Raw genomic sequence first — 13,035 nt, forward strand, 5'->3', positions numbered from 1 at the left:
AAAAGACAAATGTGTACACTCATGGCGCACCAGATCACACAAGGACAGAGAGTTACTTTTGTTGGGTACACATGCACACATGGAGAGTGAGTTTTGTGTGGGCCCGATGGAGGGTGTATATGCTCGTATGGAGAGAAAATTACAGAATAGTGTTTTTTTTTTTTGGCTGCGAGTGCGGTTGTGGCACAGGGCGTTCCCTCTCTCTCCCTTTGCTCTCTAAATATAGACCAGGGTTCTCTCGCTGCCTCCTGCCTCCACTTACCTTCAGCGCATCCCTTTTCTGCCTTTCTCCCACATTACTGAACTGATTTAAATCTTGTAGCCTACATAATTTCAGTTGTTTAATGTTTTGCTGACGGATTAATGTTTTGCTGACGGTAGAAACTTTTTTATTTTTCCGAGCGAAGAACACGCAAAGTAAATTCAGCTGGCATCGGAAATATTTATTAGCTTAACGGGCTGCCAGCATTGCCTGGATCCTATGCTAATTTGACCATGACTAAACATGATTCTTAGCCGTGAAATAACATACTTATGTGAACGAGAGATCCAAGGTCCATACATTTCCCACTCCGGAATATTTCGGGCTAAGAAGTATATGTTTGCCACACAGATAGAGTAGCCTCAACGTTAACTGCGTCTGTGAGCGCTGTTCAATCAATGGTACATTAAGGTACTGGAAACCAGAATCTTTACCGCAGCTATTAGCACACTACATGAAAGAAGCAGACGTGGCCTGCCCATCTCAACATCGCTATAGAGAAATACTCAGCAAACCCGCACCTCGAACCGCTTCATTATGCAGAAGGCGGTGTTATTTAAAATAAAATACGAGCTGAGATTTTTATTGGTCATGAACTCTACCAACAGAGTCTAGAGGTTGGCTCATGCAATAAGGATACGCTGCTATTGATCAAAAGTATGAAAAGGGCTGGTTTAATAACTTCTAACCCGCCCTAGAGGGCGTGGCTTTGTACGAAGTGGAATTTCTGCGAGACATACCTACTCCGAGTTTCCTGTATGAAAAAAGTGAAGACCTTGCTCCGGCGCATCCGAGAGAGTCTCATATAGGATAGAGAAAAGTTAACGGGTTATTATCCATGGTGTAATTCGTAGAATTTACCTAACCCGTCGCAGTCACAAAGCCGGAATTAAATGAACTGGCGAGAAGACTGAAAAAAAAAACACTATACGTAGCAAATAAACAGTTGGGTATTAATCATATTTACTAGCTAATTTTATTAGCTAAAGGAAACCACGCTATGTCCCGTGTTACGGATCCTCTGCCAAAAACACGACAAGAGAGAATGAGAGAAATTAACTTACGGGTGAGTAGGCTAAACAAGTGAAATTAAATACAGTTTAATGTTGTTGTTGGTGTATTGTCAGAAATCTATGATGGACCTGTAATTCTGTTGGGGTTGTATTTTCTATGTCTGTGCTTTGCGGTATTAATCTATTTATAATAGCCTATTGATGTGTAGCCTGTCTGTGTATAGTGCTGAAACATTAAATGTTATTTAGAATTTTCATCTGTAATGGGAATTCCCCATCGTGCGTGGAGGTCGATTTATTTTACGAGTGGAAAGCAGAGGGGGTAGGCTACGTTCTTTTCAGTACCATGTGTACCGGTTAATGTGTGTATTTATAGATAATGGGCTATGTAATAGAATTCTCTGTGCTATTACTTCGCTTGTTTGCATGAGGTTCTGTGGACTGTACATCACGAATGTATATGCTATCATATGACGACCGTACTGCGCGTTATGTAGCCAGCCAGCTCGCTAATTAGCAAGTATTTGTGCAGAGGTGGAAGTTATTGTGTAGCACAGTAGCTTAGCCCTTACAGACCCCGAGCACGTTGTGGATTTTGGAGAAAGCGTGAGGGGAGAGTGACCAAGGGGTCGCGGGTGTGTGGCAACGGATCGGGACGAAGTTTGAATTGAGCACTCTGTTTTATTGATTTTCCGCGAGAGAAATTGCCGTTCGCTTCCCTGAACAACCGGTTTCTTTGAAAGTGCTGTTACATACATTAGTTTCAATATCAGCGACAGTAAACTGCAATGTAACGTGTTGGAAGCATGTGTATAATTGTTCCAAGCAAAGGTCACGTGACGTGACTCGTGTATCCTCAAAACAGCATTCAAGTTCCTCAGTATCAATTTATGATTTCTACACAAAAAGTCCGACGGTCTGCCCCTTTGTGTTTTTGTGATAGGCTAGTGAATTTGACCTATGTTACTGAATGTGTTATCCTACTGTCGCCTATTTTGAGATCATGTAGGGATTTGTGAATAAAGTTGATTCCCCATTTTCATGATGATTGTTCATTGCCAACCGTATTTAAAGATCAGTAAATACAATAGCAGTAATCTGAATTAATTTTATTCAATCATACGGCAGATGACAGTAATGTAATGGCTGATTTAGTGTTCCACACACACAACCTTACTTTTATAGCACTGGGATCTTCATATGTTTATTGAGTTTTTCAAGGGCACATTTTTGTCCAGATAGTAATCTTTCCACGTGACCTTATGGAGTTTTATTGAAGAAGGATTTGTTTTATAGATACTGCTGCCCTTTGCTCGGGGCACGGGCATGACAGCTGGAGGGAATTTCCAGCACACAAGAAATGAGATGTTTGTTAAGATCGATATGAGTGTGGATTGGCTGTTTATGCATTTACCTTTTCAAAATGGCAACCCAAATTTACTGTGTCTTGTGTTTGAGAACTGTATTAGTGGCAGTGTTAGTATTTTTTTGTAGTAGAGCCACTGTGTGTGCAATGTTGATTTGTCAGTTTAACATTCAACTATGTGCATTACAGGGAGTGGGGCTGGGGTATCTAACTGTGAGATACTGATCAGTTTAATCATTTTTGTATGATTGTTCGACCATGGCTCCCTGTGTATGTGTGTAAGTGTTTTTCTTCTTTTTTTTTTACCTTACTTGTTTGTTTTTGGGGGTTCAGCCCTTGTTTTTGCCTAGTTTTCTCATTTCTTTTTTCTCTGTCAAGCATCTTTGTGACAGTGTCCCTGTAACAAGCGCTTTACAAATCAGTTTGGAGTGTGTGCATGTGTTTGCAAATGTGTGTGTGTGTGTGTATGTGGCTGAGCTATTGTGTGATTGTCTGCCAGTGTGTTGAGAAACATTTGCTTCTTCTTTCTGTTTCCTGTTTTTACTTCTCAACCCTCCTTGTTTTTTGAGTACTTCATATCCCCACCAGCCTGTCCTCTCTTTTCCTTTATTTACCAACCTTCCCTCTGTCTATGCACTGCTTGCCTCTCACTGTGTCCCAGCTATGAGACAAATCTGGAGCCCATCTTCTCTGTTTTCCTCTTCTGTCCTCTGTTCTCTAAAGACATATTCTCTGGAAAGAGTGTTTCCTTCTTGGTGAAAGGCATTTTCCTGTGAACTGCCTTTCCGGAAGCTTGGTAAAATGCAAATCATGCTTGGAATGACCTTTCGTTTTGATCTCAGGTGTGGGCACGGCGTGCGTGTGCACCTGTGCACACTGCTCTGATACTGCGTTCATCTGTGAGCGAGAGATATCGACGTCTGAATATATGTGCTTCGTGTTTGCTGTGGTTTCCATGGAAACTCAAGTCTGCATGTTTGCGGGAATATTTTTGTTTCGCAACTGATACTTCGGAGATGGCGTATATATCCCTATACCAGAGGACTACTTCCAGGAGAGCTGTGACACCGTGCATAGCATTGTGTTAGGAAGAGCCAGGAGTGGAGAACGACGTGTCACCTCTCAGCAGGAAGAAATGGAATCGCATGCCTCTAGAGACCAGTGACACAGTCAGAAGAGAGAAAAGCGGTGGAGGCAATGGGAAGAATGAGTGGGGTGGTGGGGGGGGGGGTGTGGTGAAGTGAATCTGTACAGGTGCAGAGGGAAGTGCTGCAGAAAGATGGAGGACAATGCAAGTGTACTTAGTGAATTCTAATGGTTCACTGTGTGGGAGTGTGTGTGTGGGTGTGTGACCAGCAACTATGTCAGCAAGCGAGAGAGAGAGGGAGAGAGCGGGTTTGTACAGGAAGTGCTGGTGGGTAGTAGCTGTGACTCAATTTGGGCAGAGAGTTCACTGTATATAACAGTGGGATTTTTATTCGCTTCACCAAATGTAATGGAGCTTTCCAGTGCTACCTTTCCTCTGGGGCTAACACACATGTGGCCACACACACACACACCCATACACACACACTCACCCTCACACAGACACATATGCACTCACACACATACACACCCATGCGCACACACCCAGCTGAAGCACATTTTATATGTAAGGAAGGTCATTATCTCGCTCACACTTTCTCTCTCTCTCTCTCTCAGTACCTCTCTCTCTCTCTCTCTCTGTCTTTCTCTCTCTCTCACACAGTCTCTCTCATTCTCTCTCTCTGACTGTCTGCAGTCACATGGATGCCACGGTCAGTCCAATCTGATTTTGTGTGTGTGGGAATATGTGGCGAGTGCTTCCAGTACTCGAGCCATCTTTACTCCCTTTAGGCGACACTGCAGATGCCGCACGGCCAGAGCAGTGCCCGTTGAAGGTTTACCGCTGGCTAGCGGATCTGCTTTAACGCAGTATCACCAGTGCTAGCGTATTCTGACCCCGCCATACCAGCCCAGCAGAACTCTTGTCTCCATTCCCCCGGAGTAGAGGGGGAGATTCTGTTCTCTGAATGCACTCTGCCCACCCTGAGGGTATTAAACACAATGAGGCTGCCCTCGGGGCAGGTAGGTACAGCGCAGAACAGAGTGGGATTGTGTCCAGGGATACGGGGGGAGGGGATTCCTGAGACTGCATAGAGATAAACAGTAGCATGTGCTAACACAACCCTGCCATTGTTACAGTGGGGGAAAGGCTTTTGCTGTCTGCCCACTCGCATTACCAGCAGGTAATAATTATCGTACCTCTATAGTCGAATCCTGTCCGTCCCTCGTGGATCGGGGGTTGGGTTATAGTTTCATGTCGTTCATCAGCTATTGTGTTTCCTGCAGTTTTTTTATTCAGTTCTATCTGTAGAGATGTTGACCAGTTAAATCCACTGGAGTCCCGGAGGTATCACATTGTACTGTCCAACAGACGCTTCTCTATGACTAAACAGTGTGGTCAATGCTAACTATCCAATGTGTTGCTAAAGCAGGTTTACATATTACATATATTAGTAACTGATGAATCAAATATCACCTTGAAACCTTGAAGCAAAGATGTCCTTTCTGACTGATGTGTGTAGGTGGCTGAGTGTTTGTGTCTGTGAGTCAGTGTGTCTGGATGCGCAATTGGTAGTGAGTCAGTGAGTTTCTTTGTGCAGTAGAAGGAGCCGTGTGTGTGTGTGTGTGTGCGTGCAACGTGTATATTTCACATTTGTGCGCCGTGCCTGTGTGTGTGTGTTTGCTCTTTATCAGCACGGGCTGCTTATTGTGAGCTGGGAGGATTTACATGGAGGACCTTTTCTCCCTCTCAAGTGTCTGACAGTTGGGTCCACACACTTGCAGAATGGATTTGGGCTGCGGTCCTCACCCAGTCACACTGTGAGCCAATAGCAGAACTTTCCGGACTGATGATGTGTTATTCCGCTAGAGCGTTAGCTTCCAGCAGACATCCGCCGGTGCTTATCTCCTGACCATGTCCAAACCTTAGCCTTGGCCTGGAGCCATGATGTGTGGAAGAGAAGCCTTTCCCCCACAGTACTGGTGGGATGTGTGGGGTGTACCCATTCTAGGCCACTCCCATGGTAGTTATACTGAACTGCTACAGTAAATATGGATATGGACATGTTAAATTCAAGCTATGTAATCTCCCTGGTTAAAGCATACAGTATGTTAAGCAAGTAAATGTAAAACTAAAAACAATGATAATAATTCTTCTGTGTGGCTAATTGTAATCAGACTGGCATTGTACATCGTACATCATTCATGTTCATTAAAGCTATGTACTCTTGACTACGATCAAAGGAAGGAGAAAATCCATTTCCCAGTTTTACAGTTGCCCTTTCTATATTTGTGTGCATAGTTATGTAGAGCTGGTTTAGAGACCAGATGCTGAGTCACACTTACAACGTTCTTGACCAACTGGGCATTTGTCAATTTCACGCTGATGATACACTTGGATCTGGAATGAGGCCACAAAGCAAAACTAGTGAAACTGAGCGAAGCTAGAAATGCCGTTAATGCGGGAATACTTTTGAGCTAATGGCAGTAAAACTGTGGCACGAAGACCGTGATGTCAGTACCAAACGCCTGGCTAAAATATAACCCATTTTTGTAGCCAGTGGTGAGCTGTATTTTATCCTTACAGCCGGGGTGGGGTTTTATGATCGGGGGGGGGGGGGGGGGGTGTTGTTATTTTAGCACCGTCTCCTCCCAGGGTGAAAATCTGGTGTTCAGGACAGCGGCTCCACACATGGCTGCCCTGGCCAGTCGCTCTGTATCAGAGATCCTGCAGTACTCACCGCCTGGCAGGAAACGCCTGTTTCTCATAGACTTCAAAAGAGCCCTACGACACCTAATACACTACGTACTCAAAACAATCGCCCTTCCAGGCCACGTACTCTTGATCTCTTCTCGATTGGAATTAGTTACACAAAGAGGTGTTATTCGGTGAGGTCTGTTTAAAAAAGCCCGGTCTGCCCCTCTGTAAAGCGTTTGAATGCTGATTTTGCAGAACAGGTAGAGATACTAACCGCTTTTTTTGTGTGGTTACAGCATTCTCTAGCTGCCTCGTTGACACACCTGTTTCACCAATCTTTTGCTCTCCTGTTACCCCCTCTACAATGTGTCTTTTCAGGCCTGCAACCTGAGAGCTGGGGGAAAAACGCAATGAGAGAAAGGAAGAGAAAGAGAGAGAGTGAGGAGTCCAGTTACATGGAGGTTAGGGAGGTTAGGGACAGATAGAGCACTCCCGCTTTCTCCTGAAGTAGATTAAAGCACTGAGACTCTCACAAAAAACTATGAGAAAGGTGTACAAACATAGGGTCAATCACATGGACATGGTGTTGGTGTGTGTGTGTCTGTGTCTGTGTGCGTGTCTGTGTCTGTTCTTAGTGGCATGCACACATTCCCTGTCGCATTCTACATGTGATTTGTGTGTGACATGCGATTGTAAAATTGGCATTTTATGGCTGTCATTTGTTAGGTATGATCATTCATTTCTGCGACACGTCCAAACAACCTAACAGCTGAGTAGACAGACAGTGAAAGGAAGAGATCAGAGGGAGGGAGGAGATGGGAAAAATGTGAACGTGTTTGGATAAGATTTAGACGTTTGAAGACTCGGTAGCAGGAGCTAAATTCCTAACGCTTTGATATTTTTACTGCATTGTTTGCCTTCGCTGGGTTTCTACACAACTATCAGTAGTCTGGACTCTGTTGTCATACATTGAGCCCATTCAAACCAAAGCAGTTATCACTGACTAGCTGTGGAAATGGCAGTATTTGAGCCAAGCATGGAGGCTAAGGATTTATATCCACATATCCAGGTTTGCTATAGTTGGAATTGCCACATAATGCCCTGCTTAGCTAATTTTCTCTTCTGTTTTTATCAATTTATCTGTTATTACCAATTGTAAACAAATATGTATAATAAATGGATTAAAGCTCAGCTGCAGATGAGGTGAAAAGAAACATTGTTATTTATTAATAAGTAAATAATTAGATATTTATTATTGGTTTATTGTTGCTAATGTTACCAAATCCTTCCAGACTCCATAGTGCATCAGTTATGGTGTTTAAAAATCTTGAATACGCTGAAAGGACACTGGAGAATTAGTGCATGAAATAAGAAATACATTTTGTAGATTATTAGAAGGAGGAAGAAAATCATGCTCTCAGCAAGAGTCAGGTCAGCTGAGAGCTCCACAGGGACCTGAGTTGTGGGAGAATAAACTTATTATATCAATCTGTACTCAATTTGTAACAGCCTAATTCTTTAAAAGTGGAAAAATATCTTTCTAGTAATGGAAGGCAGCAGTGACCTCTCTTGCGTTTCGTAGTGTGATTCAACGTGTGGCCAAACGACATATGTGAACACCATAGAGCTAAAGATGGACACTGCATAGGAAATAAAGCGTGATTCTCGTGTGAATTCAAATCAAACCATCTACGCGTGAGGCAGACTGGCTTATGCTTGACCCGGGGAAGGGGAGCCCGTTCCCATTCTGAACTTATATCGACGCTTGGCCACAAGCCCTGGTGTCGCCATACGATGCACACGTAGTACTTTGACAGTACTTTGACCTCACATCTGGAAGCCTCATGTATCCCCATAGACTTCAGTAGAGATTTTCTGCATCTTTATGTTGATGCCAAGGATAAACAAGTTGTATCGAAGCCAAGGGTAAACGGAAACAGTGTATCTTGCTGGATCGTGACATAACCGAAATTAAAATCTAATGTAGTTGTAAATATTGTTTTTTTGTATTTCACGATGTTACGAACAAAAAAGGTATACCGTTCCCCCATCCCCCGTCTACCCTTGGCGTCAATATGAAGATGCTGAGGGTTTCTATTGTAGTCTATGGGGATACCTGGGCAGTCCAGAAGTGATGCCGAAGGACTCCTTGTGCATTGTACAGTGACGCCACGGCTTCTGACCAAGCGTCAGTACACGATGAGTTGGGATTGAGAACACGGTGGGAAGGGAACACATGCTCAGCGTCTCAGCCCTTACAATGGACCGTGGTATTGCACAATTCAGTGCGTAATCCTGAAGGATTAGCCCAGATGACTGCGGCTTGCATCACGCTGTTTATTTGCTTAACAGATGTCCACCTCCGGGGTGACGTGTGCTGCTACACCTTAGACCATCTGTCACTCACTCACACCTGGAGCCGTCGAGACGAGGGACCATGGTCAAGGGCATATCCGAGAAGCATGGTCCAGTGCTCTAACTGCTACACCATGTATTTTCCAGTTCCTATTTTCCATAGTCCCAAAAGTTTTTTTTTTTATGTCCAGGTTGCACACCAGTACAATATCTGACAAAATGTACTAATTCAGTGTGGCAACTTCAACTGTAATGGAGCCATTCTTTAGGGAGGAAGTGCCTTCGTTTGTCTAGGGCGGTACTGATACAGAAAAATAAGTTTAACGAACAAACGGGCCCGTTCGGGAGTGTATGCTTGTGCAGGGTCGTCTGCGAGAGCTGGCTGGTGGCGGCTCACGGATCACAGCCCGGCATTAGTGACGGCTACAGATCCCGCCGCACCGCCACAGGAAGTGGCCGCGCCAAAGGCTTGCCCATAGAAAACACCCTGGGTGAACTCTGGGACCCACAGTGCACTGTTCCTCTTTCATCCCGCCACCTCCGCTCGCGCGTTGTTCTGGGTCAGCTGATGAGCGAGGCGCCTGGTCAGGAGCCTGGACCGTGTCCCCCTTCCTCCCCCCTTCCAGGAACACGCAATGGAAAGAAAAACTCAAAACCTGAAAAACAAGGTGGATTTGCGGAATGAGAGGGAAGGAAGGATTGGGCCAGAGACAGACGGAAATTAAATGGAGACAGTCACCAAGACCAAGTGCAGCTGTGCACTTGGCCCAAGATATACAGGAAGTCTCAAGTTTACTAAGGGTGTCATAAGTGTGTTAGTGTGTAGAAGAGGACTGATTCCCCCTATGTTGTCAGCAGCAGTCCCCACTGTTCATTATGCGCTGGCCATTGCAGTGACAGACTGTTTGTCCGGCTTTCTTGCTCTAGTATTTTTTAAAATGCCGCTAACGAACTTATCCTCGTTACCAGACACAGGGGGGGTCCTTTTGTGTGTGAGGCCTCTGACGCACACAGGTCAAAGGGCGCCAAACTGTGTGTTGGCGGCCATCTGTCTCTTGACGGTCTGCAGGTCCACGTGAATGCACAGGCTCACACACGTCACATAATCATATGCAATGTAGGGACACATGAAACACACTCAACCAACGAAACAAATAAATTCACACACACACACACACACACACACACATAGAAACCACAGATAAACACACTTTGTGGGCGTAAAAAATAGTCATTTCGGCTAAATTCACTTTCCCGGTTAAAGTGACCTGCATTCAAAGGCAAATAGATCACTGAATACAGCTAAGCTCTTTATGTAAGATAAGCGTTTGTCCAAAACTTTTGTTACTCACATTCTGTTACCTCTCTCTGTCTCCTCTGGTTCCCCCTTCTATCACGGCTCTCATTTTCTGCCCCCCTCTCTCCGTCTCTTTTTGCCTAATGCCCTCATTGTTGGGCTATCAGCACACACTGAAATCAGGTTACCTGCCCGTCTCCTGTGCTTTGTCACTTATCCTCTCCTTTGCTTCGTTTTTTTTTTGACCACATCACTCTCTCTGGGGCGTCTGTCTGATGTATCTGTTTCTCCATCTGTCTCCCCCCCTCCCCCCACTCTCTCTTTCTCTCTCTCTCTCTTGCTCACACACACACTCATGCATTGCTTCTTTCGCAGGATAAGAACATGTTTGTGCTATAAAAGTATACATATATATAGCAATAAAGAAACAATGATGTCACAAGTGCAGGGATATAATGATACACCACAGCGTTCCCAGTGCATTCTGGGCTACCAGCACTGACCAAAACTGTCTCTCATCAAAGAGGTTAACTAAGCTCTACCACAGCTTCATCCGAGAATAGATATATGTTTTTTCACATCTCTCAATCCCTCGCTTTCCAGAACAATTCTCATTTTTGGAGCTCCTTGCTTCTGTCTCCCTTTCCCCTCCCCCCTCCCCCTTCTCTTACTCTCCCTCTCTCTTCCCCCTCTCAGGTCAGGTCTGTAGCTCAGCTGCTGGGTCTTCTGAAAGCCGCCCTGTTACTGAGCCCCCCGGTAGGGTGACCCTGTGCTCCGGGTCAAGGTGCAGGAGGAATGGCGAGAAGCCCAATCGGGCCCCTGTGTGTTTTCAGTAGAGGCCTCCTTCGTGCTGAAAGGTTCTCCGTACGTGAACACAAGCAGGGCCTGAGTGCAGCCTACCTGCAGCCTGTGCGGCACTGAGCTGTAGCACATACTGAGCTGTATCTAAAGGATGACTTTCTGTCCGTGTGGCGTTCGGTAGCTGGCACATATGACGGGTTTATCCGGTTTTGGAACCCTGTCACGATTCACTGAATCATCCTTAATGTTTCACTTGCCACCTCCTGAATGACTCTGCCAGCACCGTCCTTACAGATTCCAGACGGGCAGGGCGGGCAACACAATACAATTAGCCAAGAAGCCGAGCATTAAACAGGGCAATTAAGAGGCTCAAAGTGCCTCACCACACCTCTGTGAATGTTACAGTTACTGCGTTTGGAACAGCCCTTGAAGAGAATCGCGGTGGAAGCTCGTTGTCAGGTGACGTCAGCGTAGGGTCGCGGCAGTGGAGCGGAGTGAAAGTGGCACAGAGACGCACTGAAAACCTGGTCGCCTGTAATTAGATCATTCAGCCCTCCCATCCTCCCACGGGGGAGCGGCGTGCTGGTAATTAAGGCTAACCTCCTAACGAAGGGGTCGTGTTTAACGAGGTTGGCGGCCGCGGAGCATGTGTGCGCGGGGCCTGGGAGCCCTAGCGCTGCCGGTGTGTGCTCCTGCAGTTTTTGGGCAACGCTGACAGTGCCCTCCACCGTGAAGCTGCTCGAGGGGCCAAGTTATGTAATGATTTTTATTTTCTTCTGGCCAAAGCACTGTTACATCGCGAGTTTTCTTGTAGATCCACCTGATACTCAGACACTGTTTTCACCGCGCATTGTTTACAAACAGTTGTAGGCAGCGGGTGGTAATTATGGGTCATATTATTCTGGTAATGATATCAAGCTGATCACAATCTTTGTTCCGATGATAAATAACATTGCCATGACAAATAAGTGATAAATAACATTGTCATAATAAATAAAATTATCATGTTAATTGTTTTTACCTGACTGCCTGTATTTCTGAACCACTTAACTGCTATCCGCATGATTGTAGACTGTCATAAGTCTTTAAACAGAAATCTTGAAAATGATGATCGTAAGTCTGACTACTAATTTTCTGTGCGTGTGTGTGTATGCATGTGTTTGTGTTTGCGCATGTGCACACACCTGTACATGAAGTACAGGCCGATTAGTCTTGTTATTCATCACTGTAAAATTACTGTTAATCTTGTTAATAGGGCCGTTTTTGGTGTTGCCTGAGCGTCAGTTCAGCCCAGATAAGGGCGTGAAGATTCCAGTTCACTGAACCGAGCTGAATCAGGTGCTGGTGTTTACTGCCTCATCTTTCTCAGAAATCTGAGTGTGTTGAATGGACATGCCTTGTGTTAGCTACAGTCTGCTAGAACCCTTAATGCCCAATCCTGCCGGTACTGTTCAGCACTGTGAAGCTAATAGTATACACATGCACACAGGTTCATATTCACACACTCTCATGTACACACATGCTGCCAAGCACATATTATATAGATGGGTGTTTTCTTTCTTCTTCCTTGCTTTCGCCATCTGTGAACCCGGTGCTTTCGTTGTTATTGTGCAATGCTCATATCTGTCTTCCTCTGGCCATATCTCTAGTTTAGCAACGCTGTCTTTTACGTCCCCCCATTCCCGTTCCCATGGCAACGTCAAACCCCACCCTCTCAGGACTGAAGAAGGAAGTCGGCACAGTTTACTTCCTGTGCAGGATACAGTGCTACTGGCGAATGCATTGTCCATGCAGAAACAAATCAACCGAGAAAATGAATTAGCCCATGCTTAGACGAAGTGCAAAAGAATTTAACCCTTGCTTTCCTGAAAAAGTCCTTCAACTTGGTGCATTAGCGCTTAACAGTGTTTGCACATGAAGCAAGATATAATTATTTATGTAACGATTGAAGCAACAAAGCAAAAATGATATTGTATCATTTGTACCACTGTAACAGTATGGTGGTATTTTATGTCACTGTGACATTTTTGTGGTATTGAAGTATATTTTAGGAGGATGTTGTTGTGAAAGTGGGAAGTATAAGGTGTGAATGTTTTCTGAAAAGGTAAAGTAAAGAACGGGAGGATGTGTGCACGTGGCTTGTATTTAATGTCAAGAGTG

General features: G+C 44.9%; 1 protein-coding gene across 6 annotated transcripts in view; it reads left to right on the forward strand.

Annotated features, from left to right (window-relative positions):
- Positions 1 to 13,035, forward strand: part of LOC118223396 (rho guanine nucleotide exchange factor 2-like) — a 62,609-nt gene that overhangs the window by 19,358 nt on the left and 30,216 nt on the right. The window contains exon 1 of one of the 6 annotated variants that reach the window (XM_035409920.1): positions 1,001 to 1,328. The exons of the other annotated variants lie outside the window; for them this stretch is intronic. Within the exon in view, the coding sequence (XP_035265811.1) occupies positions 1,263 to 1,328 (66 nt within the window). The 5' untranslated portion in view covers positions 1,001 to 1,262. Of the gene's footprint in view, positions 1 to 1,000; positions 1,329 to 13,035 lie in introns of those variants that run through there. 6 annotated transcript variants of the gene reach the window in all.

Source organism: Anguilla anguilla, chromosome 1 (assembly GCF_013347855.1).
Source record: "Anguilla anguilla isolate fAngAng1 chromosome 1, fAngAng1.pri, whole genome shotgun sequence".
In the NCBI taxonomy this organism is placed as follows: domain Eukaryota; kingdom Metazoa; phylum Chordata; class Actinopteri; order Anguilliformes; family Anguillidae; genus Anguilla; species Anguilla anguilla.